This window comes from Lates calcarifer, linkage group LG6 (genome assembly GCF_001640805.2).
Source record: "Lates calcarifer isolate ASB-BC8 linkage group LG6, TLL_Latcal_v3, whole genome shotgun sequence".
Lineage (NCBI taxonomy): Eukaryota > Metazoa > Chordata > Actinopteri > Centropomidae > Lates > Lates calcarifer.
Genome location: NC_066838.1, coordinates 5708249 through 5733303, shown reverse-complemented (window position 1 = coordinate 5733303; position 25055 = coordinate 5708249). Strand labels below are relative to the sequence as shown.

Sequence of the window (25055 nt, the reverse complement as noted above, 5' to 3'; positions counted from 1 at the left end):
GGATAGTATTCATATTCATTCAGCCAAAAGTAATAGCTTACTTGTTATGTTTATTTCTGCTTTCTCTACAACTGATCTTTGCTTCTGTGGATGTTGTTAAAAGCAGTTGCAAATTGGTGATTCCAAAATAGCCCTTACACTTCAGTTGTTTGGGACTGGTACCAAAGTCTCATATTTACTCTGTTCTAGACAGATGATCTGAAACAGTTAATAGTTTTAAACGAGGGTGTTCTCTGGTGAAGGACATCGAGGCATCGAGTTATGTGCAGCACTGCAATGGAAGTCTTTTATAATGAATGACACTTAATCAGCCTCGCCCCCACAGCAAATTCATATGTGTGTCATTAGTGTGCTCAAATATAGCCTTTACACTGCAGTGTTATATGTGACAATATTCTCATTGAGGCGTGGTAAAACTTCCTGGAACAATGTGCTTTTTTTAGTTGTTGAGATATCTTAAGTTTTACCTTGGCTTACTTACCAGCACACACTAATGACTGGATGTTCACAGTGGGTGATGTTGTCAGTGGTTGTAGGCATCTATACATTGTTAAAAATCAGGTCACACAAACACACACACATATGTGCACACACTCCCCTGACCCTCCTTATACTGAGGAGACGACAGCAGGTGGATTTGAGGAGACAGATTGAGATGGATAGTGACCCGGAGAGGGACAGATAGTGAAAGGAAGAGAGAGGGAGGGAGTAAAAGTTTAGACAAGAGTGGGAGTAAGAAGATAGAGAAGGAGAGGGCTAGCAGCAGGACACACACTATATCATTACTTTTGTAGCAGCATACACATTTTCTACAGAGTTTGAGACTATGTAGCTTTGGTCATTATTGTGGAAATTATCTGTATGGGAGTTAAAGAATCAGCAGATATTGCAGCACTGGTTCTGAATAGCTCACCAGTGTAGTCAGTAATCAGTGGTCATGGTCTGAATGTTGGAAATATTTTATTCAGAGGAAATCTGTTCATTCCATTCACTGGGACAATTAGGCACCTAATGCAAGAAGATGGAAAGGATAGGATATTTGTACTCTTTGGTAACACACAGTATGTTCAACAAAGTACAAAGATGCTTCAGATGATGATGAGGCTGTATACTAGCTTTGCTGAACTTCCAACACTGTCTTCAGCCATTGAATAAAGTGGATATGGAAACTGCAGACAACAAGCCCCCTGGCTGTTGACACCCCAAAAAGCTGAGCAGCGCAAATGACTTCCTTGTCAATCTCTGAGGAGCCTTGCCGCCTGGAGTCAGACAGCCCTCTTCCTCCTCCATTATTACAGAGGACGAGAAAATGAGATGGGCTCCATTATGTTTATTGTTGCTCCAGCTGGTGGGCACCTACTTGAGCTACATGTCTGGTAATAGCATCAGTGCTGAATATTATTATTTTTCATGTTTCATTGGAGCAGGAGTTGAGGTCGTGATGAGGCAACAATGTAAAATCATCATTGTACCAACTTGGAGCCATACACTAGGTAGTATTTTTTTTTTAAAGTTTATTAAAGTTATTTAAGCATGACAAACAATGAACAGCATAAATGAAGGACATACACAAAATTATTGTGAACCACAAAAACAAAAACTGTATGCAGCCAGGACCGGACCTTTGTTGGTAATGACAATGTTAACAATGGCTCTGTTCTACTCAAGTGTCCCAGTAAGCTGTGACAGTATGACAATGAATCAGTGTGCACAATAGCAGGACCTTGGAAACACAGCTAACTGGAATTCAACCAACATTCATTTTATTTCATTTTCCTACTGTAACATGTCAAAATAGCTTTCATGAAAAGGCAACATTTTACTGCTCTCTCTGTTGAAAATCCCCAACCTGTTTCACGTCTGACCACACCCTGATGTTGGAGGAGACAGATTGAGAGCAACAGTCGACCTCCTGACCTCCTCCACTAACAGCATGGCTGCCGTCATGTTTTTGTCTGAAACAAGCAGCTGATGCTCACTGTCTGAAAACACCTTAACTAAGCACTATGTGATTCGCACTTGTGTGCATGGTCAGACACCTGGTTATGCTACAGTCCAGGTATCCATCAAACTACTCGCTAGCTTTTTTTTGCCCACCACCATCCCCCCACTTTTTTTCTTCATTTCTGACTTTTGCTAGAAATTATTTTTCTAGCAAAAGTCTAACTTTCTTTCTTAACTCACTCTCTTTTTAACGTGGACCTTGCTTCAAAGCCACCACCAACATATCTACAGTAGTAGTATAATCTAAGATGCCTCACCTGTTTATATTACTATAAATGTATATTATTGAGATTATTTAGTAATAGCAGCAGAGACCATTATACTAATATTAATTATGGTAATCATGACACAGCAGTACAGGTCAACTCCAATTTTATTTATATAGCGCCAATTCACAACAGAGGTTAGCTCGAGGCACTGTACATATAGAGCAGGTCTAGACCTTTACTCTTTATCTTATAAAATTTACAGAGAAAAACCCAACAGATCCCACCATGAGCAAGCACTACACAAGCAGTACAATGAATATTATAGGGAGAAGATTGGAAGGTATGTTTCTATTGGACCTGTTTCAGTGGAGTCCTGCAGTCCATCTTGCAAGGTACATTTATCAGTTGCTATGCTGATCCAGTCCTTACAGGCTGGTGTTGTTCATGCAAATTGAGAGTAAGGTGTTTTTCATTTTAGTTGGAACAAGCAGATAAGTGTACAGATCTCCCAGGAAACATGTCTGCGGGGTTATGTGCATGTCTATTTTGCTGAGAATCAATACTTGCTTTGAGATTCCAAGCAATGCATCTTTAATTGTGTTACATCCCCGCATAAGGGGTAGCAATTAAGGATCACTTGTAGCCCATTTTGAGCAGTTGTTATTTTCTCACACACCCATTTTAAATAGTTTAGCTGGAGTGTAATATGAGCAAATTGCCTTAATTTATTTGTGGTTGAACAGAAAGGCTACTTTGTGTCTCTCTGTACATTTGTCCACGCAATTTCATTTTCTTTTACTTCAATCTCCGCAGCCCATTTTACTTGACTACATACTGTACTGTATAGTGCAGGTGGCTACAATAGCAGCAACTTAACATTCTCTAAAACAGACTGGAAGTTGAACCAAGACTGAGAAGAATTTGATAATATCTCAGCACACAAGGGGAAAGCACCACTGTGGCCATAGTGCACTGACGACAGCCTTCTAATGGAGAAGTGGGAGCAACAAGGGTGCCAACATGGTGAAATGTTACCTGTACTGATAATGTCATTGATGGATCACCATTTGTGTTAAAGAAAAAAAATCACACATGGCATGCTGGGAAACACAATGGGATGAGCAAGGAGGGATCAAAGGCTAATAGTCACAGAAGTCATCCAGGCACGTTGTGCTGCTGTCAAGTTAACACGTGATGGATGAGAGAACCTATTGCAACATCCAAGAGACAACCAAGAATGTTCAGGATCCCGGTGTCACCATGTGGGCTGCTCACTGCAGCCGAGACAAATGACTCTTAATATGCATTGGAGATTTCCCCTAATTCACTTGACATTTTAGAGATGTCTCGTTAATTCCACCCCATCTCCTATGAATTACATTCATATGCAACGATCCTGCAAAACCAATTTACGCTTGGTGACAGAGTTCAGTGCAAAGGCAGGGAGTAGTGTAATCTTCATATAGTGAAGCTAAAAGTAAGTATGTCTTAGTATATGATATGGAACAAGAAATAAAAGGTGTGCAATGCATGCAGTCATTGTTTAGGTGGTGTCATGCAGTGTGATCCATTTATCTACAGTAGTTCTTACTGTGTTCCTTGGTAATAGTGCCAGTTTCCTATGACACTGTCATTGCCCTATAATATTCCCATAAGGTATTAGGCCTGTTATATAGGCTCAGAGTTTATGAGATTGGATTCTCTTGGACATTACAAAGACATTAAATGTCAAATACATTGCCATGCCTATTATTGTAATTACACATAGATTAACACATTTTTCACCCTTTTTCTGAATCTTCAAGCTCAACTCTTTCCAAAGAAAGAGGACAGTGAATATTTGGTAGTAGACTGTTGAGACTGTAGTTTGTTCATGTGCTAATCTATTGGCGCACTGTTTGGGGCCCTTGGGTATCTGGCAAGCATAGGCCCTCCAAATTTCCAAAATGGAAGCTTCTCAATCATTGTTTGCTTTCTGTATATTACCTTCAAATCTTTAGAGTTAGAAGTTGGTGTTGTCTATTTTTCTGTATTCTTTGGGTGTCTTTGTCAGATGTATTTTTTTTTCACTTGCCTGAAATATAAAGAATGCAAAAGCTATGAGACTGCATGCAACATTGATGACAATAATGACAGATGAAGCTGATCCATGATCCAAACTTTAGGACAGATCTTAGAAACTAAGCCTCATCAGGTTGTTTCCATGGGAACGTTCTACGTTTCCTTCCTGCCTCAGAGTGGTAGTTAGTGCTGACAGTTTCATTGTTGTCATTTGTGTTTATGTTTACATAATTTGCAGAAGATATTGTAGTTAATTAATTATTGCATTCATCAGTCATTGGAGGAAGAAACCAGAGTGGGGGGTGAGTTGGAGGTCGAGGTGCGGGTGGGGCGGAGGTGGTTGGAGGAGTAATTTTTTTCAGAAAAAAGTGATTTTGCGCCCCTGCATTTTTTTTCCCTCAGGAGCCTCCTCAGCTTTTTCTTCTGATATGTTGCTGACACACCAGGGACTTCACACCATACTCCCCCACATACAACACTATCCTCTAAAGACATCCTCCAGATATATCACACTCTGTAGTCATATCACTGAGATGATGCATGGGGCAAATATTTATCACTGCTTATTTACTGTGTGTACATCATTGGGGGTTGATTTATGGCCACATTGTTGTTGCTAATGTTAGGTTTTATTAAATTCTAAGGCAATAAAGAAACATGAGAGAAACGTGAAATATTCTCACATATCAGGACATGTAAGCAAACTTAAAACACATAATAGTATTATCGCTCTGCTTTTGTAAATTGGATTCCTCTTTGAATCAAACTGCGGCTGCGGGGAGATTTATACATCAGTGCCCCTCTCTTTGTGAGTTTTTTGAATAAGACTTACTCTGGTAAATGAAAGGGAATCTTTATTCCACATCATGTTTGTCACTTGTATAGAGGAATCATAGAAAGTCTACAATAAAAGCAACAAAAGCTGCACTTACTGTACATTAAACTGTTTTCCACAGATAAATGTTTGAAAAGGATGGACCTGTGTACGCTGCTTTGCACCATTATTACTGTTGTACTTTTTACCTGGTGAGTTTTATGAGACAAATCCTCTGGTTATTGAGCAGAAGTAGGTGCAGCACCTGCCATGAATCAGAGCCGTACAGAAACTAGTAAAGATCACAAGGTGTGAATATACAGATAGGAGTATTGACATCACTCTGTCTTTTGTTGAGATTACACAGGATCTATACACCACTTCACAAATGATTTCTTTTGAAACAGGCCAGTTTCATCTGACCACGGTGATGGCTGTGAGTGTTTTTAATCTATTTTGGTTTTTATTTTGAATTTTCTGAATGATTACTCTGGAAATCCAGGAATGCAGGCCCTGTGGCTGATTGAATTGAGTTGGCTTTTTTTTTTCTCCATATCTTCAGAGAGTACGTTGCAAACAGACACAGAGGTAGAGGTGAGGTAAAACACAATGTGAGTCAAAGATAAAAACAGTGGGGATCTCAGTTACATGGAGAGATACACTTGCAGATTGAACCAGCAGGATGCCTCCATCACTCAAAGAGTTAAATCAACATTGTAGAGGGTGGTCCTCTACAAAAGCGGATGAACATGTACCTTTGGGATATCAACATCAGTCACTTACAGCTGCCTGTTATTTCCCATTTGTAATTATGCTGTGCCCCAAGTGTTCACGTACACACCATGATGCAAACGTATGTCATATAAAGCAATATTCATGGACAGATTATCCCCCTCAGGGCTCACACTGATACCTGAAACCTCAGAGACAGAGGGGAAGTAGGAGGAGCGTGAGGAGGTGAATGTTATAATTAAACTCATTATACAGTAGATGAGAAAAGTTAACCAACAATTTTGATGAAGAGTCTCCAAATTTAAATTGTAGCTTTGTCTTTTAAACACGTTGTCCATCTTTTTGCAGTTCAACAGAAACTGATAGCACAGACATGCCGCTGCATGGGAAATACTGAGTCAGCAGTGGCAGAGAATTGTAGCACTCAAATCTTTTGTGTATAGTAATTAAACTGTAATTGAATTTTGCTGCACCTACTGTGTACCAACCAATTTTACTGTATTAGCTTAAACCTCAGGTGGCGGTTGTGTTAATCGAGTCCAATATGGATACTGCGGAATCTCAACAAAACCACTAAAAGCCTAGTTCCAATTACAATGTGTCAGGGTAACACAACTTTATCAATAATTGTGGTTAACATGTTGATTTTCCCATTAGTTCTATAAAGCCCATTATTGCATAAGGCTGCAGTTGATGTGCTCCACTGATTAGCTCTGTTTTCAAATTTAATTGTTGCAGTAGATATAAAGTGGTCTATAAATACCTGTGATTGCTAACTTTATTATTAAGATTGAATTTGTCTGATTTTGCCCAATGTATAGTTCTGATGGTTTAACCCAGGCCATATTTGTTGTTTTGATTTTGGAACCACTAAGTCATTGATAGCTCTGACTGACTGGTTCATGGTTCACTTCACTGTAAAGTTTCCACAGTAGGTCATTGAGAGTGCTGCTACATATACTCAGGCTAGTAAGCAATCTCCAACAGCAGGTCTGCTCTGAAAGACAGTAAGTCTTGAGAAATACTGTACTTGTTTGCTTTCTTACAAAAATGTAAGCCCTTTCCTGACATGCACTCCTTTTGTTAATCTAATTGCAACGTTTCGTGTGGGTCTCATGTCTGAACAAGCACCTTGGTTGCTTTTACATAAAAGTCAGAACAGCATTTTTACTAGGTTGGGCTGAGTAACTTTTCCATTATCACTGCCCACATCAGATTCATGAAAATGCAGTAGGAGCTTGTTCTCATTTGGCTCTCTGAGATTACTAATTTATTTATTATCTCAATCATCATGTCTTAAGGACATTGTCAGTGAAATAAACTAGCCAATTTTTAAGTCCAACTGTAAACACGGTTAATGTTTTTTAAAACTGAAAACCAGTACAACTTTAGTAATGATCTGACCAGCACTTTCTCTCGCCATCTTTTGTTCATGCCAGCTGCATGAATAAATAAATTAGTATGCAGCAAAAGGCTTTATATTCAGCACATGAGCCAACAGGCATTAGAGTCCCAACCTAACAACTCTGTTTCTGCCCTGTAAGATATTATAAAACAGGAAGCAGAGTTTGCGCTAAAACATTTTTGAAAAATGAAATTGATGCAGAAAATGTATCAGTGGGTTCAATATGAGCAGCAGTGTCCCTAATGCCCACAGTAGTCATTAAAGCTTCAGTGGCGAAATAATAAAAATCCATCAGCCTTTCTTGAAAACTGAAAACAGCTCTTTTCCTTCACATCACATCATTTTTTACACAACACTGCATTTTGAGTTTTGTATGAATTAAAGAAGATGTAAGTGAGTTTTAGAGGTACTAGTAGGTGGATTTTGTCTGTCTCTGTAGTCATTTTGCATCTCTTTGTTGTAGTTTTATTTCCCCCAGGTTATTTTGTGTCTCTTTGCAGTTGTTTTGCATCTCTTTGTAGCTTTTTGATTGACTTTCCAATGAGTAATGTTAACAGTCACTTCAAACAGAGGTTGGGTGGAGGGCTGTTAGAGGCTGAAAGAGGTCCTCTGCTTGCGGCTGTATTTCATGGATAACATCAAGGAGAACCGTCTTCTGTCAGACGTGTTCATTGAGAATGACTGTGTGTTTAATGGAAGGGCAAGGCCAATTAATGGAAATACTGTATATCACTAGTGGTTTCTTACATTTGTTGTTATTGGGGGGAAAACAAGTAAAAAAGCTGTATTTTAGCATTCACAGAAATAAACAAGCAAGTTGAACTGGTTCAGATGAATTCATGTGATAGAAATGAAATACGGTATTTTGTGGTCAAACCTTGAAACAATGTTAGAATATGAAGATCATGCAGAATCAGCAAACCTGTGCTTGTAGATTAAAACACTGCAGAAGAACAAATGGCAAAGACAAATGGGAAAATATCAAGATCTCCCTTTAGGCTTGGCTAATAGCAGTGCAATATGGTGATTTTATATGTTTTAAATGGCAGGCATATTTGTTTTTAAATTGTGCAAATAAGTGAGCAGCACAAAAGGCACATTTGTGATGTGTGGTGAAAAGGGCAGCGTTAAAAAAGTTTATATATTTTTTACCCTATTCATCCATCAGTATGTGGCAACAGATGAGGGAGCTCTGGTTTTTTTTTTTTTTTTTTTATCTCATAAAGAAATGTATTTCCTTTCTATATGGAAACAACAGTGTATGGTTCTATTAGCTAAATGTCCTCTTCCCCCAGTAATCTTCTGTGCGTGGTGCCCCAACACTGACATTACAATCTTCTGCTATAAGTGTAGCTATCATTGCTTTTACTAACTTGACACATCAATGAACATCATTATAATATAGTTCTAATGGCTCTGTAATATCATGCTGATGATCAATCTCTTAACAGCTGACAGTCAATGGAATATAACACATGAAGGCATGACTGCTATCATTTGGTTTAATGGTGTTTGTGCCTATTGATTTTCACTGTAATCAAAATAATATTGATCTCAAATAGTACTGATACCATCATCTGGCATCAGCTGGTGTGAAAGGACAGAACTGAACTGCCCTCACAGTCTCTAATAAAAAAGCACCCTTGCTATTTTTCAAGAAAAACGAGTCAAATTTATGTATCACTTTCCAAAGGAATCAGCAGAGATGGTCCACTCTGTGATATTTCAAGGTTGTGTATATGTGGTTGACAGATGGTGTTCACCTCATAGATGCTGCCGGTGCCCCAACTCTGTTGGTGCTTGATCAGTGGCCATGTCAGCTCACCCCTGGGCTGTTGCAGGTGGGTCCATGGTTGGCATATGACGATGTCAATATTTGCCTTTGCCCACAGCATTCAGGATGGCTTCAACATTTATCCGCTGCTGCAGGGTGCTAGTTCCATCCAATTTGACTCCATTCTAAAAGCAAACTTGACAAAAAGAATACTATGTGCCAGCAAAGCCGACAACACTATCATTATTTAAGCCTGGAAGAGCTACCCTTTCTTTTATATTCCTACAAGGCATTTGCAGAGAAGTAACTCCCCTTCATTTTACAGAGATAATCCTGGGAAAGTGCAGAGGGGTTTTTGTCTCTTCTTTAAAGGAGCGGTAGTTATGATTGACAGCTGATCTTGGCAACCCTAGTAGGCTGGGTGTTTATGCATGCATGGGATGAATCCCTGTTTCTGTGTGGGATCATCTGTCTGAAGGTGGATGCATGTCAGTGTGAGTGTAACAAAGAATGCTGTGTGAATCACTAAGGAAAAACATGTGCTGTTGGGTGCAAGCTGACCTGGCGATCTCAGATCCCAGGGCTATTCGAGGGAGCTCTCCTCACAGAGGCTGGCTTCAGTGGGAACACACTCTGTGATCTTAGCAATACTACCGATGCTTCACAGGGTTTTGGGAGCTCATCAGTAATGCTGTTATTCACATGCGTGATGCAGTTCCCTCATGACTACTGACAGTTATCTGATTAATATGACATCTATAGCTCACACTCATGAATGTATGAGACTGTCCTGCTGTAAAAAAACAATGCAACAGGTCGTCTGTGCAACATCTTCTTACGACCCATAGTTATGTTTTGCTGTTAAGCAACATCTACAGGCTGTAGTAATTATGATGGGAACAAAGGAGATGATGTAGGGTAATGAGTCCATGTTGAGGAGTTTGGAGTGGATGAATGGGTCAACAGAACACAGGAGGCCGCTGTTGGAACCCAATAGTTATTGTTGCTTTTTTAATCCATAACCGTTCCACAATGAATCTTAACCCAAATAATCATGTTTTCCTAAACCTAACTAAGTACTTTTTTATGGATAAACCTAACCAAACTGAGACCAGTCCACAACACTAACCACGTTAGGGTAGGAGGGTAGGATCAAACAACCTACATCGTCATTTAGGTTGGACGACTTGTTGATATTTATCCCTGCTAAAAAGGCTGTGCAGCCAAAAACATAACCTGAGATGCAATAAGAACAGAATGGATGGTGCGTGTGTGTTTGTGCTTGTTTTTATTTATTTTATTTAGTGTTTCTGTTTTGCTTTAGTTATATTCTATATTAGGAATGATGCATCGATGGAATGGCACTTTTAATTTCATTGTACATGTGACAATGACAATAAAGATATTTTGATTCTGATTCTGAACCCGAGTTCGCTCTGGGCTTTTCTGCGTGGAGTTTGCATGTTCTCCCTGTGCCTGCGTGGGTTCTCCAAAGATATGCAGGTTAACTGGTGACTCTAAATTACCCATAGGTGTGGGTGTGAGTGTGAATGGTTGTTTTTTGCTACATGTATATCTGTCCAGGGTGTTCTCTGCTTCTCACCCAGGTCAGATATCAGCTGGTTACATTAAATTAGTGATAATGATAAACTTGGCTAGATAGCATATTTCCCCTCTGCCACCCCCAAACAACCCAACAAGGATCCAAAACAGGCCAGCAGTCCCAGGTCCAGCAGTACCAGTCTACATTAGTCCTTGATCAATTTTAGGACATAGAAGAAAATGCACAGACTGACAGTGTCTGCACTACAGTCCAAAGCATAGTATTTCCTGTTTGGGTACATTGTGTTTTTCCTCTCTTTTCTCTCTCAACTCTCTGTCTCTCTCCAATACACATTTTCCCCATGAGTACAACAGGCTTGTGAGAAAATGACAAGCTGCAGCACATTATCACAATTCCTAATTTAGGTTTGGCAAATTATCAACTAATTTCAATTAGTTTTAGTTTTGAGTTGTTCTTAAGTCATAGAAGAGTTTTTATTTATTTATTTATTTTTGGCAGTCAAATTCTCAGTCATCAGTGAATTGAGTCTGAATACAGCTATGGCATAGCCACACAAAAACAAAAATGTATATCAATACAACATAAAGTGCAAGGGCTTTCTACGTTGCTATGGAAGTGTTTTTTGACTGCAGTCAAGTCAAAGGCATTTAAAGCTACTATGTTGTTGGAAACAAAGCAACCTTGACAGGCAGCAATGTATGTTCCTTTCTTTCTCTGACTTTGGCACACTGAGATGAAACAACTGAAAGCAACAGCTTTTCCCAGAATGGTAAAGATTTCAAATTGATATACGGGTAAAGATGCTAAAATCTCATACAAAGATAAAGAGCCTACTGCAGTGCTTGTGAGTCTGCAAGACTTTACTCAAGGCTGAGTTAGCTAAGGCTAACATCAGTGTGCTAACTTATTCATGACAATGTTAACATGCTGATGTTATCAGGAATAATGTTTGTCATGTGCTGAATCTTAATCTTTGCATTTTAGCATGCTAACATTTGTTAATTTATGTTAAACACACAAGTACAGCTGAGGCTGTTGGGAATGTAATTACATGCACAGGTATTTACTCCTAAACTAAAGGAGCCAACTGTACAAATGAAAGTGTTGACCTGATGATGGTGCTACATGAAACGCTAAATGATCAACAAGGTTAATACAAATTATTCTGAGGGAGACCAAAATGTCCCAACCACATTTCATGGAAATCACTTTAACACTTATCGACATCTCACTAAAACCCACAAATATCAACTTCATAGCATCACAAGACAAGGCATGAATACAAGGTAGCTAGTTGAATTTGAAAGTTTGTCAAATGCTAAGACACTACACAGCTTATCCTTTATTATTATTATTATTTTATTTTAATAGGAAATCAGTGATTGCTTTACAATTTTGATGACCCTTTTCGAAGTTGCAGGGACAATTCTTAAACTGCTTAAAAACATAGTCACAAAGGGTCAGTAGGTGTGTTTAGGTTGTGACCACCAGAGGCAGAGGTCAGAGTGTCTGTCTGGGGATCACCAAAGCCTTTCCAAAGTAAGGACAAGTTGAATTATTAAGGAGACTGCTGCAAGAGGCAAACACTGCCCTTACTCCCTTACTATTGGAAAGGCAAGAACACACAGATGGTCCTGCCTAATCAGCTGAGGTGGCCACAGAGGGAGATTATATATGTCTGTATGTGGGTGTGAGATAAACTAATGTATATGTCAGCCACCAGGCTGTAATTGGCCTATTTGTGCACCCTGCCCTTTTACTGAAAGTGGAATTTCCTCTTCCAGTGCCCCCCTGCTACTGAATTGTCCCACTTACCAATTCCTGTTGGACTCCTGTCAGCAATCCAATCTAAATAATCGGCTATCAAATCTCTGATGGTAAGGACGTACATCTGCGCTTGTGGCAGCACTCTCCAGTGAGAGGAATCTCGTCATCTGTCAAGTCAGTGTTAGTCATCCCTGGATCAAGAGAGCCGTGTCTTTGATTAGAAAAAATCAATACATGCACTGCGGAGGCTTTTCTCTGTGGGATCCTAGTGTGTTGAAAAAAATCATATCTGACAAAGACATCTACAGCAGCAAAATATATCTCCGCCTGGAACTTTTGTTGCACTCTATCATATAACACAGTTCGAAAGAACTGTCGGAAAGTCAAAAGCTGGCTTCTGCCAGCGTCAGCCTCAAGTAAACATGACTCTTAAGTCAAGGCTTTTTAAGTGTCTCCGGATATCCTCTCTTTCTTTGTGTCATCAAAAGATGACATGTGGGTATTGCGGGGGAAAAGTAAAAATGATGTAGGGCTACAGTAAACACACCTCAAGCAAATGCAGTTGTCTCAATAGATGGCCAGCCTTGGCACTGAGCTCTGCTGACGTATAAAAGCTGTAAAAGAGACTGGCAGCGAAGCACAGGGAGGTTGCAGTGGAAGAGGAGTCTCGGTCTGTGTGAAAGACATTACGTGGAGAAAAAAAAACTGACAGCAGGTGAGGGTCAGAGGTGTTTAAAAGAAAGAAGAGGGGGTAAGATAAAGGGAAAGGGGGATTGGAAATGACATGCTCCTGGGAAACAGAGAGGAGATTGAAGAGTATCCAGAGGTCCTATGACTCACTGGCACTGCTACCAGACTGAACTTTGACAGGCATCTACACACAGGCTGCACACACAGCTGTACAGTATGTGATGCAGCTCACATACAAATAAGTGGTCTGCAAAAACACACACTCAGAAACACACACAGCACTGCTCATGTATGCTGTATACTGTATACTGGTAAGAAAATCTCAACAGATACAGTCTCTCTTTCCCTCTCTCTCTCTCTCTCCCTCCCTCCCTCACACACACACGCGCGCACACACACACACACACACACACGTTCACTGACAAAAAAGTTGACTGTTTTTTTGTATGGTAAAAAGTCAGGGAGAGACAGAAAACTGGAACAGGGAGAAAGGAAAATAAGTGGGAGGGAAAGAGAGAATGCAAAGAGAGAAATGAGATGTGTGTGTGTGTGTGTGTGTTTGTGAGCGTGTGTGAGAGAGAGAGAGAGAGGGAGATGAGGTGAGGAGGCGGAGAGATGAGAAGCGAGGGAGGGAGTAATGTAGACAGGGAGGGTGGAGAAGAGAGGGATAAGCCACACTTGGATGAAGGATTCCAGTGGAGCGTGGAGGGACTTTCAAGTGTTGGATCAGGAAAACTATACTACAGGTCTGAGGTCCTTCATCCTGACACCCAGATAGAACAGAAGAGCAGGTGACGACATGGATGGATGTAACAGGGTGAAGCTTCAGGCCCGAGGCTGACATGGACTGACATGACCTCTCCATCTGGCTGTTTAACTTGAACTAAACCTCCTGAAGACTTGCTGTTACAGGACAGACTTCACAGGTCTGATCAGTTCTGGTGATGACTGAGCACCAGGTCTGAAGTGCAGTAGAAGTTGAGGGGAGTTCACTCATAAGAGTTGGAGACCACTGGAGGCGCTATGGATATATACAAATGTTTAAGCTTACTTTTCTTCACTCTTCCTCCACAAGGTAAATCATTTCCCTTCTTGTCAGTTACAGTTGCTTCATATCTCATTTTCTTTATCAACATAAGGGACTGTATGAAAATTATTAGTGGGAGATCAGAAAAGGGAAAGGGTAATGTGTTGTTTTCTTATTTTCACGTTTTTTGCAGAGCAGGGGAAGGTGTTTAATTTTTAATATCTCAATTGTATATTTTTTATTCATTCTGAGGAGAAAATGCACTCAAGTCCATCAGCACAGATAAAAGTTGGTGCCTTTACTCTTTACTCAAAAATAGAGAATGACTCTGTTTTCACTATTCTGTTTTATACCAAAAATATATAACTATGAGTATTTGGTTGGTAGGGTGTTGCAGTTTTTTGAAGTGAGGGGAAATATTAGAAAGATAGTTGGAGGGTGTTGCTTTTTCATAAATAAAATATGACTCCGCTCTCCATTCTACCCAAATCACTTTTGCACACTCCCTAATAAAGCTTCAGTCCCATTATTCATTAAAAAGGCAAAGATTTTCACTGAAGCCTAATCTGACAAGATGAGTAATACAATCACTGATAATAAAAAAAAAAAAAAAAAACAACCTTCAGGACACACACACACACACAAAGTTGTTTTCTGTAGTTTCATTGGATAACTGCCTCAGTTGCTTAGTGACCTGGTAACAAGCTTTATCTGCCTAGTTCAGAGCAGTACTTGCTTTCACTGTAAAGAAAAAAGTGATATTTGCTGCTCATGCATTATTGGCCTTTGAGAGTGCATTGATCAAATGAGGACAGAACTGGGTCCAATAGCTCTGATACAACTATATAACTAACCAGGATGAAACTGTTTGGCTTGTGCTTTACAAAACTGAAAAGACCTGCAAATAAACCTCACACATCATACAAATGCACACATTCATCTTGTTTGATTTTTAATGTCTGCATAAATAAATGGTGAGAGCATACTGGTAGACCAGCAGTGGAAAGCAATAAGGAGAATGGCATGATTTAATGAAGAAAAACTGGATAGCCTCACAAAAAGGAAAGTAATGATATGACAGTCAAGTAGGACGGAAAATTTCTGCAGGAAAAGGGAACGTTCTTCATTCTAGGTAGTAACACCACAGTCTGCACCAGTGGTTTTTATGGTGCCCTGTAAAACACACAGTACAGAGCTCATCCAACAGTTATCCAGCTACTGTGTCCTGCACACATCTCTGCTCTGACCCACTCATTGTCAAAGTCAGGACACCCTGTGAGCTCCCCCACCTAAACCCATTAGTTGCCAGGCTGCTGCTTTAGAATCTATTGGAGCATCCCTTTTTATTCAGTATCACCTGCATTGAATTGTTATCGCTCTGAGCCGATGTGATGAAACAAAGGTATCTGTGTAAGTTTCTCTCATTGAAAAAGAGAGACACCTCAAGGTTGTTGAGTGTCTGGACATGTCAAACAGATTCAGGTGGAAACAGGAAGAGAGGACGTGCGAAGAACAAAGAAACTATATCCATTTAATAAGATATTGATCCCAAGCCTTTAAAAATCGTGGATGCCAGTTTTCAGCCAACTGAGGGACAGCCCATCAGCTTTGATTGAGTGGGTGAGAGGACCTGAGAGGGAGGCCAGCAGCATAACAACACCTGTGTCCCTGTTTTAAGAATACAAGTTTGAACAGCAGAGCATCGTTGTCTTGTATAGATAGATAAATGGATAGATAGAAGCAGCACTCTTGAAACAAAAATAATTAAACTTTTCCTTCCTGTGCAATCACTTGACTCAAGTTATAACAAGGTAATAAAAAAACACCCTCTAGCTCCTGTACAATTAATATTTTGAGCAATAAGCAATGAACAATATATACAGTATAATGCTCCACCTGCAAGAAAGACATTATGCAGGAGTGCCAGGCATAATGAAATATCAGTTAGGCCTGTTAGATAAATCACAGCCTATGATGTATTGCTGTGCCAGTGTATTATCTGCACAGATGCACAATGTCCGAAATAGAAAAAAATCTAATTGAATATGAAAAAAGAATTGAAATACAAAGGACATTGTTCTGTACCGGCCTTGGGACGATCCACGTCTCTTTAATTGTTCCCAGACCTTGTTAGGTCATCCTCAGTACTATGTGAGATGATTCTAAAAAGGAAGGTGGGGTAGTTGGGGGGTGATGGTGATGCTCCATCAGAGCATCCATGGCAGAGAGAGACGGAGGCAGAGAGGGCGAGAGGAGCTGAGGGGACAAGGGAGGGAGGAGACGTCTGGACAGATTGCTCCATCAGCACGTCTCTGTTCAGAGGCACAACGGATGTCCTCAGATTCAGATTCATCCTTTCTCTTTTTACTTCTCTCATCTCTATTCCCCCCCACCCCCCACCCCCGTTAGTCTCATCTCTCAAATACAGCCTCATGTAACCATACGCCACCTGTATAATAGAGGTCACCCTCCTTTTAGATTACACTCTGTATCTACAAGAGTGGATTCTTTATGGTGCCACGGCCGCATCAGCTAAATCCATTTTAGATGAGTGTATTGTGGATGGTGGAATATATTCAACATTAATAATATTCATTTGAAATCATATTTGCTATTTTATATGTACATGTGCAAAAGAAAGGCTTGTTATAGGGACACAGAAGGTCACTGCAAGGTTTGCACAAAAGCAACTGATGTAATGTATATGCAGTCTGAAACAAAGTCCATATGTCCTGTTTTAAACTTCTTAACAGGCATTGATGACACAAAGAGGTTAAAAAAGACAGCGTCTGAGCCTCTTTTATTTTCGTCCAATTTTTTCTTCCTCTCCCAGTTTGTTCCCAAGTTGGACCTCGTGCCCATGCTGAAGAGAGGCTGCTCCAGGATCTGTTTGCACATTACAATAAGCTTTCCCGGCCTGTAGAAAACACTTCAGACACCGTGCTGGTTCACTTTGGACTGTCTATTGCACAGCTTATTGATGTGGTGAGTAAAACCTCACAGCCTCACCAGCAGCAGCAACATATTATACATATTATAGATGTATTACATTCATTATTAGGCTCCAGCCCCCCGTGACCCTTAATGGAGAAGTGGTATAGATAATGGATAGATGGATGGATGGATATTCATTATGATCACAATAGCCACCAGCTCAAAGCTACATCAGGCAAGAGAGATAAATTTATCTACAGATCACTTATCAGCGGAAATGAAACCACAACAAGAGAGATTGAATTATTTTCCCAAATGAAATTCAGTTGTCATGAATCCTAGCAGAAAATATTCAAAACTGTCTCCTAAAAAGAAATTCAGACACAGCTGGTCTCCTCAGAATTACAAAGGTGTCTTTGCATTACAGACTCTAAACATACATTTTACACAAATTACATTGCAGGGTTTCTGTTGTGTTATAACACCTCTAACTGCAAAGTTGCCTGGTGTGGCTTTAATACTGAGTATGTGCAGCCTGCATTGCTGTGGGGATGATTCTCCAGGTTTTTGACACACAATTAGGTGACAGTGCTTGCTTCACATGCCTGGTACCGAGAGTCAGCTCTGGGTGAAGTTGTCTTCTCCTACAGAGAGTTTTCACTGACTGCTGCGTCTTAGATGTTGCTGGGGAAGAGCTGGAGAAAGCAACTTGCCAGCAAAGCAATGGATATAGTACAGTGAGGGAGGTTTTTTTTTTTTTTTTTTTCATGAAGCACTAATATTTTATCCTGGTGTATTGTGCAACTAATCTGTCTTTATAAATGTATGGTATGTATGTTGATTTGTTCAATAACTGATTCATGAGTACATATGGCAACTTTGGAAAAAAAATCCCTAGGAAATTAGATGTTCAGAGAAATTATAAAGTTCAGATTTTCATAGAGAACAATTCACACAATAATTTTCTCTTCTGTTGAAGGATGAGAAGAATCAGATGATGACTACAAATGTCTGGGTCAAGCAAGTATGTAATGAAGAGAGGTGAAACGCATGCTAAAGATACAGTCCAATGTGGAGCTGCAGTGTGAATATGATTAATGTTCCCCTACAGGAATGGAATGATTACAAGCTCCGCTGGAACCCGGAGAAATACGAAAATGTCACCTCCATCCGTATTCCTTCAGAGATCATCTGGAGGCCCGACATTGTCCTCTACAACAAGTGAGGATCTGTATCAAGAGCTCTTAAATGTAGCCATTTTCAAGGCAAAAATAATTTTAGGGCAACTAAGGTTCAGATTCTAATGATTTAATTCCTACAGATGGTATGACTGGGGGGAAAACATGAAGATTCTGTTGTTGTGCCAAACATCTCGTCCTGTGCCAATGTCCTAAAGTAATTTAGTTGAAATAAATGTGAACAAGGTCAGCCTTAATGGATTTGGTTCCAAAACAAAGCTTGGTACATTGTACCAAGCAATACATTAGGCAGGGAATTAGAAGATGAAATGTAATTGGATGTGTTTCAAAGGGTCTCAGATAAAATACAGCCAGTGTGAGTGCCTCAAGTAAATGTGTATTTATTTCACTCTAAATAAAGGAAATTGGCTCATGCGGAAAAATGTATACTGGCACAGCAGAATTAGCACCTGTCAAATTCACACCATTATACAGACATGATTGTTTGATGAAATATCTGTGGCTAAGTTATTTATTTGTTGGAAGTTAGACGGGAAGGCGTGACATGGCAATTTTTATTTGTAAAGCACATTTCATCCACAGGGTGTTTCAAAGGTCTCTTGATAAAACTTTGAGACTAAAACAGCAAAATAACATGAAATGAATGAAACTGCATATAAAGAGAAAAACAAAGATCAGAGAGATATTTTGATCCTACACCATTTTCTGATTTAGAAAATGAGTAGCAGAACTTTAAAATCAATTCTTTGACTGAAAGAAAAAATCAATTCTTAGACTGGAAGCCAGTGCAGAGATTTGAGAGGTGAAGTGATATGCTCAGCTGTCTTAGACTTGAACAGTGAGCTGCAGATGTCTGACAGCTTTTTAGAATAGCTTCGAACTTACTAGTGTCATGTTTGGACATGAATAATTTATGTCAGCATCTATGACTACACTACAATTTGCTGTAGGTTGACTTAATTGTAATACTGGATCAGCCTAAAGGGGAACATACAGAATGAGGACAGATGATGTAGTACAGAGCCTGTTCTCTTATGTCCTGAAGCTAACTGCAGCTAGGTGGGTAGATGACTGGGTCAGGAAGTAATGATGCTGAGGCAGGAAGTAATGGGTGGTGCTCAGGTGTATTATGACAGGGTTGGAATGATTTAAGAGGTTAAGGATGCACAACAGAGATCAGATTAATCAGATTAAGTAGAGACAGAGGAGGAAAGAGAGAGAGGATAGCTGTCACTGCTGCAAGTTTTCAGTGAAACTAATTAGACACTGACTTCCAGTATTTCCTCTGTCACACCAAAAACAGTTACTTTGGTTGTATCATTATTTATTCATAGGAAATGCTGCTGCATACTATCTTTTACTTGCTTGGTGATAAAGGCATTTAAATGTGGGCATCATCAGCATACATATATTAACAAAAAATGTTTCTTTGAAGAATTTTAGCATGTAGAGGTAAATGATGGAGGGAAAGAAAAAAAAATATCAGTGAATAATTCTCCAATGATGTCCTTCTGTTAAAATGGTTCTGATTTTTATAAATTTTTTTTATTAAATCAAACTCCATTTACTGGCTTTTTATGGAGCTTTTAACTGAGAACAACAAGGTGTCTCCATGACAATTCAAACTCCATCTGCTGAAGACAACTGTGAGTTGGAGGCTCCAAAAAAAAAAAAAAAAAAAAAAAGCTAGAAAGTGGACCTTGATGAGTCGACATAGTTTAATAGCCTGACGAAATCACCCAGAATTGAAGTCTTAAACAAAGCAAAAATGTAAATACATTTGATAAATGAGTTTCCACCTTTCTCATCTGCAGCGCTGATGGTGACTTTGCGGTAACTCACCTCACGAAAGCTCATCTGTTCCACGATGGTCGGATAAAGTGGATGCCACCAGCAATTTATAAGTCTTCATGCAGCATAGATGTTACCTTTTTTCCTTTTGACCAGCAAAGCTGCAAGATGAAGTTTGGCTCGTGGACCTATGATCGTGCCAAGATTGATCTGATCAGCATGGACAGTGACGTGGACCAGATGGACTACTGGGAGAGTGGCGAGTGGGTTATCATGAATGCTGTGGGCAAGTACAATACCAAAAAGTATGAGTGCTGCACAGAGATCTATGCCGACATCACTTACTACTTCATCATCCGAAGGCTTCCGTTGTTCTACACTATTAACCTTATTATCCCTTGCCTGCTTATCTCATGTTTGACAGTGCTGGTGTTTTATTTGCCATCGCAATGTGGAGAGAAGATTACCTTGTGTATCTCAGTGTTACTGTCTCTAACAGTGTTCCTCCTGCTGATCACAGAGATCATACCGTCTACATCGCTGGTGATTCCACTGATTGGTGAATACCTGCTGTTCACCATGGTCTTTGTCACGCTCTCCATCATAATTACTGTCTTTGTGTTAAATGTACATCACCGCTCGCCACAAACCCATGGCATGCCTCACTGGGTGCGGAGAGTATTCCTGGACTTGGTGCCTCGAGTTCTCTTCATGAAGCGTCCGCCAGGCACAGCAAAGCAGCACTGCAAGAAGCTTATTGAGATGATGCACCGTCCAGCCACGATATCTGCAACAGGCAACTCACAAGCTTTTTGGATGGGGTTAGAGACAGAATTGAGACAAATGGCACAACTAGAGAATACACTCCCAAAGACACCGTCTGACAGTCCAAGCATTCTTGTGTGCTCACCTTCTCCACCATCTTCCCCTCTTGAGGACCACACTGAGGGAGATCACCCACTGAAGGCCAACATTTTCAGCCGGTCCACATCCGGTCAGTATTCAGTTCTCTCAGACAAACAACCCCTACGTGGACACAACTCAGCAGCCTCGTCCTCTTCCCAGTTGTCCTTGCCCCCATCTTTGCCACTCTGCCCGCTTCGCAGTCTGTCCAGGGAAGAACCAAATACACTGGCCCCAAACGGCCGCTCCCACAGTGTAGAACAAATGTGTGACCAACAGAAGGAGCTTCCTCAGAGAGCTGGGCATCGGTGTCGCTCCCGCAGCTTCCAGTACTGCTGTCTGCATGATGAAGGGCGTGGGGTCATGGGGATCACAGGGAGGGTGAAAAAACAAGCCCTACAGACCCCTACAGAAACCCTCACAGCAGAAGCCACTAAAGATGCGAGTACTCAGCAGGACATCATGGTTCCAACTATTTCCCCAGCTATGCAACGGGCCATAGAGGGAGTTCAGTACATTGCTGATCATCTCAGGGCAGAGGATGCAGACTTTTCAGTGAGTTGACAGAAATATTATTTGAGTAACCAGTAAAGCCTTGGAAATTAAACAACTATTTTTAATTGTTCATGAAATACTCAATTATTAATACTCAAAAAAAACACAAGGAGCTCTTATTACTCAGTGAGTTTTTTTTCTTTTAGTATTTCTGGGTAAAATTAAAATTCCTTCAGCACATGCAATAGTGCTGTCATTATTATTTGAAATTCAAACTGCAGTTTGAGTGTGGCAAAATGAAATATTTGGTCTGTAATCATCTGTTCAAATTCAAAATTCTCAGTGTTCAAGCACAACAAGCTATCCTTTGTTAACCAACAGGGGGTGCTCCTAACTGTAAAAAACAATCACTCTCTAACATTAACTTCATTTGCATCCAACTTCAAAAGGCTTTATTCAAGTGAGGCAGCAGGGGCACTTTTTTTTTTTTGGAAAGTTTTATAATCTAGTGTTAGATTAGGGCTGAATCATTCCTTAAAAACTTCAGATATTGCACAACGAAACATGGGAACACTTAAGAAAGATCCTATATTTTTATATCATGGCAGAAATGTGGCAGCTCAGCCACTGTACATTAGTGTCGATATAAGACTTTCTGTCAGTGTTTTATTTGAGTCTACTGCTGAGTTTACATCTTGATATACTGCTCCCACATTTAATCTAAGAAACAAGTCACTCTGCTCTTTTGATAACAAAAACAAGAGAGTGGGAAAATTATATTAATGTCACAGCAACAATAAGAGTAAACAGGTTTTTCTGATGATAAAAGAGCACTTTATGGCTCAGACCTTTTATCTTTAATTATGTGCACTTAAATGTGAAGAGTTACACATATGAATGCTTATATAGCTTAATTAAAAGTTTTCTAGAACAAATAACCATCAGACAAGTGACAATTTACTGAGATGTTACTGTGTAACAGGTAAAAAAAAAAAAGCTATATGACTCTTACTTCTTTGAAATGAAAATATACCTTGACTGGGAACATTTTTAAGCACTGATTCAGTATTAGTTGCTGAGTCTCTGGAAAAAAAGAGGTCTGTCTCTGTGAAATGGGAGGAGGAATTCAAAAATATCTACAATTAACCTAAAACCTGGTGGAAGTTATTCATTCACTGACATCAGTCATTGTCAGTACTACAATGCACTGTCTGTCTCTAGCCAGAAAACGCCTGCCTTTGAAAGAAAGGGACCTCAGATGAATTTGAACTTGAATTTTTCATAAGAGAGACAAGTAAGGATTGACTGACATTTAGGAGATAGCTGCCTCATAATGAAAAAATCAGCCACTTGAGAGAAATCAATCAAGGGTGAAAACTGACAGCTGGTAAAAAGAAAGGTGGTGTGGTGTGAAATTTGAAATGTCCCTCTCTCCTGTTTCTCCTCTCTGCTAGGTGAAGGAGGACTGGAAGTATGTGGCCATGGTCATTGACAGGATATTCCTCTGGATGTTTGTACTGGTCTGCATACTGGGATCTGTGGGACTCTTTCTTCCTCCTTGGCTGGCTGGAATGATCTAGAATCTCACCATCAAGGAAAGGAAAGTCAATAACACTGACAGGAGAACGTCTTTTCCTCTATTGTATAAAAAGTTTTATCTATCTTTTTATTTTCTACTTTTCAAAGGAACTACAAGTCACTCTCCTTGCTCTTGCCCTGGGTTATCAAAAGGTTACTCATGGAGAAATGAGATGAACTATCTATCATTGATTCCAGTGGGCATATAAATTCTTTATGAGGGCAAAAGGCCAACAGCAAAAATATCCGTCCGCACCACTCCATTTTGACATCGAGCCATATCGCTCAAGCTGTCACCTTTGTGGAAAACAGTGAAGAACAGACTTTATCCTATTTATAACACAACAGTGGATAACACAACAGAAAGACCGAGGCATTGTGAGCTACCAGTAAGACTGCATAAAGTTTGGTTTTAATCTCAGTTTTAACATTCCAACAATATCAGTGTTATAGTATCTTGAAAATAGCACAGGTGACAGTGCGGTGCGCTCACCAAATGTTCATTAAATGATCATGTTTCTGTGCAACCTGATTTTTCAGAATTCAGTGCTGGGAAGGATTTCTGGGAAGGAGGTGTGTGTTCGTGTGTGTGTGTGTGTTCGTGTGTGTGTGTGTGTTCGTGTGTAACACGTTTTTCAAGGGTCACTGCTGAGGCAAGGACACATACAGCTCTGTGATTTTCTAATCCTAGCAGTTAAATAAACACATTTATTCAATATTTCTCTCAGCCATTCTCTTTGTTACTAACACAGCACGTTGGTGCACAGCCCTCCTCTCAACCTGAGCCACCTAGAAAAGGCAAGGACACATTTAGTTCTTTTGTAACTATTGCTTGATAAATGAATAAAATAGGAGTGGGGTGGTTGGCCTGGTTCTCATTTTATTATTTTTTTATTTTCATTTATTTATTTTTATTTATTTATTTATTGTTTTGTCTGGGCTTTTCTTTGTGGAGTTTGCATGTTCTCTCTGTGCCTGTGTGGGTTCTCTCTGGGTACTTTGGCTTCCTCCCACAGTCCAAAGACATGCATGTTATTTGGTGACTCTAAATTACCCGTAGGTGTGAATGTGAGTGTGAGCGGTTGTTTGTCTATATATGTTGGCCCTGTCATGGACTGGCAATCCGTACAGGGTGTACCCCACCTCTCACCCAATGACAACTGGGATAGGCTCCAGCCCCCCACGACCCTTACAGATAAGCAGTATAGATAATGGATGGATGGATGATTTTTTTCAGGCTATTTAAAGTTAAAGATGATCATCAATAAACAACTAGCACATTAATGTTTTTAACATTTGCACCATTATTATAACTAAGAAATACATACACTGTATTTTACACTGTGTGTCATGCAGTCAGTTCTGACAAGAAATCTAATGGCTTTTGTAGTGCAAATCAAAAAGAGAGTTGAAGGTCTAGGGGGAGAGAGAGGCTGATGATGGAGTCATTCTGAATGTTAATCATCTTCAGTGAAACAAAGGAGAAACACACCTAGAGCGATGAGAAGAAGCAAAAGTGTTTATGGGAAATCTTAATAACACCTTTAGTGTAATACTCCAGTCACCAAGGTATCCATTTTTTTGACATTGAAAAAACATAGCTGACTCATTACCACAAGGAAGTGATTAAGTTACAGGAAGAAATGTTTTAACTAACTGTTTGTACTAAAAAAGACTGAGTAATTTGTAAGTTTGTTTCATGTTACAGCCCTTTACACACTCAGAGCAGCTCAACCAGAATATACAAGAAAAAAATTATAGATCTTTTTTGTCTGATATGTACATGAAGTATTTATCGAAGTGGAAAACTTGATATTTTTATTTTAAATGCTTTACTTTAATATAGTAACTTTTGTTGCAGTTCTTTTATACCATTTGGCACTGTACTGAGATTTGGTTTCTTTGTTTTTGTGCCAAATTCACCTGTGCCTGTTCTGGAAATCAATTTTTGTGTGGGATGTGAAAGCCTCCCTGGGTTTCTTTGTCCCACTTAAGCAATTATATGTTCCTTTTTCTGTTTTCATTCAGTTTTATGTATAATAAAATAAAGCCACACCTTTTAAAATTTGCATTATTGTTCTAAAAAGTGGTCTCTTACAGATTACTTA

General features: G+C 39.7%; 1 protein-coding gene across 1 annotated transcript; it reads left to right on the top strand.

Annotated features, from left to right (window-relative positions):
- The first annotated feature begins 13717 nt into the window (after nt 1-13717).
- Nucleotides 13718-24258, top strand: chrna4b (cholinergic receptor, nicotinic, alpha 4b). Its single transcript, XM_018675282.2, has 6 exons — nt 13718-14095; nt 16881-17032; nt 17961-18005; nt 18093-18202; nt 19995-21429; nt 22824-24258. The coding sequence occupies exons 1-6, from the start codon at nt 14044-14046 to the stop codon at nt 22947-22949; spliced, it is 1920 nt and encodes a 639-aa protein (XP_018530798.1). The 5' UTR covers nt 13718-14043; the 3' UTR covers nt 22950-24258.
- Nucleotides 24259-25055: the final 797 nt, after the last annotated feature.

Bases quoted from the DNA above. Each gene is read 5' to 3' on its own strand.
- chrna4b (XM_018675282.2), top strand. From the start codon at position 14,044: ATGGATATATACAAATGTTTAAGCTTACTTTTCTTCACTCTTCCTCCA. The intron at 14,096-16,880 runs GTAAATCATTTC...TTCCTCTCCCAG, and splicing joins CTTCACTCTTCCTCCACAAG to TTTGTTCCCAAGTTGGACCT. The intron at 18,203-19,994 runs GTGAGGATCTGT...TCTCATCTGCAG, and splicing joins GACATTGTCCTCTACAACAA to CGCTGATGGTGACTTTGCGG.